This window comes from Frankliniella occidentalis, unplaced genomic scaffold, assembly GCF_000697945.3.
Source record: "Frankliniella occidentalis isolate FOCC.00 unplaced genomic scaffold, Focc_3.1 Scaffold12, whole genome shotgun sequence".
Classification (NCBI taxonomy): domain Eukaryota; kingdom Metazoa; phylum Arthropoda; class Insecta; order Thysanoptera; family Thripidae; genus Frankliniella; species Frankliniella occidentalis.
In genome coordinates this window covers 1267634-1270011 of record NW_026267142.1, presented here as the reverse complement: position 1 = coordinate 1270011, position 2378 = coordinate 1267634, and the positions used below count along the sequence as shown (strand labels likewise).

Below are 2378 nucleotides of genomic sequence, written 5' to 3'. Positions count from 1 at the left end.
AATGCAAACACATTGTTTGCAAGGATTCTGCCAGCTTGCAAAGAACTTCTTTGCAATACGAACTAATTCTTTGCAATACAATGCCCACAAATTCTTTGCAACGTTGCAAAGAATATAGTTTGCAAGCATTTTACAGTGCATTCTCTCGCCCCCTTTCCTCCCCCTCTCTCCATCTTTCGCCCTCCCCTCTCCCCCCTCCCTCTCGCACCCTCTCTCGATATGGAACCAACTAACTTCACAACACTTTTAGTATAGCCACTGGTCACGCTGCCCATGTTAATCCCTCTCCCCCCTCCCTCTCCCATCCACAGTTAATATGGAACCAACTAACTTCACAACACTTTTAGTATAGCCACTGGTCACGCTGCCCATGTTAATCCATCACAATACTCTTTACAGGGTGGTCCACAGACCCCTTCCTTTACTTTGCTTATACTGTACCGCATGCAGGCGTGCCGGCGGGCTTGCCTACCGTAGCCTGCCTTATGGCCCCGTGCGAGGATGCAACCCGGCCGCACGCCTGCATCCGGTACAGTATAAGCAAAATAAAGGCAGGGGTCTGCGGACCACCCTGTATATCATATATTCTTATCTAGCATTAACACGCGGCACGTTAGGGTATTCGCATTCGCTCTGAGATATAACCTGGGGAGCGCGACCACATGTTGGCCATGCCGCACCAAAGGTGTAAATTTCTCAATGACGCAACTGCATGCCAACATGTTCGCAGTTTATCGCAATTTTTCTCGTAAAATTACAAAACAATGGAGTTGGCAAATTAATAGTACTATAAAAACACGATTTTTGTCCGAACACGTGCGCGGACGCGCTGATGACTCTATTCTCTTGCAGGTGGTGCGGCTGGAGTTGTCCTGCAACAGAGACCCTGCGTGGAGCCTCCAGCTGCTGCAGTGCGCCGCGCCCACGGTCGAGCAGCTGCGCCTGGACTGCCCCCGCGACGCCCACGTGCGCGCGGTGCACACCATGCCGCGGCTGAGGACGCTCGACGTGCACGACGACGGCACCCTGGACAGACAGCCCCCCGAGCTGCCCGCGCTCCCAGCCGGGCACAGCGGCCTGCAGTGGCTCAGGGTGTTCGGCCTCTCCAGCGGCACGGTCCGGTCGCTGCTCCGCGCCCACGGCGGCACGCTGGAGGTGCTGCAGCTGAGGGTGGGCACGGCGGGGCCGAAGAAGTGGCCCGAGAGCTGCAGCGACCTGCACGCCCTGCTGGAGCAGTGCGGGCTGCGAGCGTTGCGGAGGCTCGTGCTGTGGAGGGTGTGCTGCCACCATGAGAAGACCGCCTGCACCGAGCAGCGACGCGTCGTGCTGCGGGTCCTCCCCCGCGCTGAGGTGCTGTGCAGCAAGTGCGACGGTGTGGTGAAGGAAGAGTTCTAAAGGCGCGTCGTCTGGGGGTCAACTCGCCCAGTCTGTTCACTAAACCAGTTTGAATAAAGTTCCTTTTCGCTTTTTTGAAAGACGCCGAAATGACCATTCAACCTATCCGTATTCCGTCCCGTCCTCCCCGGCAAAATTTTCTTTCAATAGATTTCGCAGCTAGAGCCGGAGTGGATTAAGGGGGAAGGCGGGATCCCTTACCTGTTCTCTCAACGCTCTCTCATCAGTGTGATGCGCCTATACCGGCCTATACGGTACGTCGAGGAGGGTGTGTGGTGTGTCGCCCCCCCCCTCCCTCCCCCTCTCCCCCAGTGCCGCGCCGCGCCGCGCTACACCTCCCAAGAGAGCGCCGCGTAGGGCGGGCCGCCGACTCCACACGGCTGCTTGGCGGGTCAGCCTACCCAGCGCGCTGCAGGCGCCATCCGTAGCGTCCGTTCTGCAGGCGGGCCGCATTTTGATGTAAGATATTTCGACGTGAAGCGGGGTAGTACCAATTCTGCCGATGCGACATTCAAAAAGTACAAATTCTTCCGGTCAGTATGAGCCCTGTCCCAGCGTCCCGGGACGATTGGGCAAGCGTGAAGCTAGCACCACCCAATTTCCTTTCCATTTCGATGCCGTTCTTTGGTAGTACAAATTCTAAAACCGCGACGGTGAAGAAGTAGAAATTAAGTACTAAAACATGAGAGGTTGTACAATTTTCTATCTGCATCGGGCGCGGTGCCACACTGTAAAAAATCAGTATTGGACTGGCCACTAGTCGTGACCACCGTACCACCGATTTTTACATGGGCTAGCATAGAGAAGGGGGTACGGAACGCCACCAGTACTCAAAACGGAAACTTGCGGCTCGCGGATCAGAAAGTAGCGGGACTTTTTCCGTGCCTTGGCTTCGTATCCTCTTTTTTTTTACATGGGCTCTTATGGGAAGAGGGTTTGGAACCCAAGGGCAGTTGTACAAGTGCTCGCATCAAAGGCTATTG

General features: G+C 55.6%; 2 protein-coding genes across 3 annotated transcripts in view; one reads left to right on the top strand and one right to left on the bottom strand.

The window, feature by feature from the left end:
• LOC113213351 (uncharacterized) overlaps positions 1 to 1475 on the top strand; it is a 4812-nt gene extending 3337 nt beyond the window's left edge. For both annotated transcript variants that reach the window (XM_026432389.2, XM_026432387.2), the window contains one exon: positions 853 to 1475. In XM_026432389.2, coding sequence (XP_026288174.2) covers positions 853 to 1395 — 543 coding nt within the window. In that variant the 3' untranslated portion in view covers positions 1396 to 1475. The remainder of the gene's footprint in view (positions 1 to 852) is intronic.
• Positions 1 to 2378, bottom strand: part of LOC113213357 (probable small nuclear ribonucleoprotein Sm D2) — a 214078-nt gene that overhangs the window by 19271 nt on the left and 192429 nt on the right. The window lies entirely within an intron of this gene.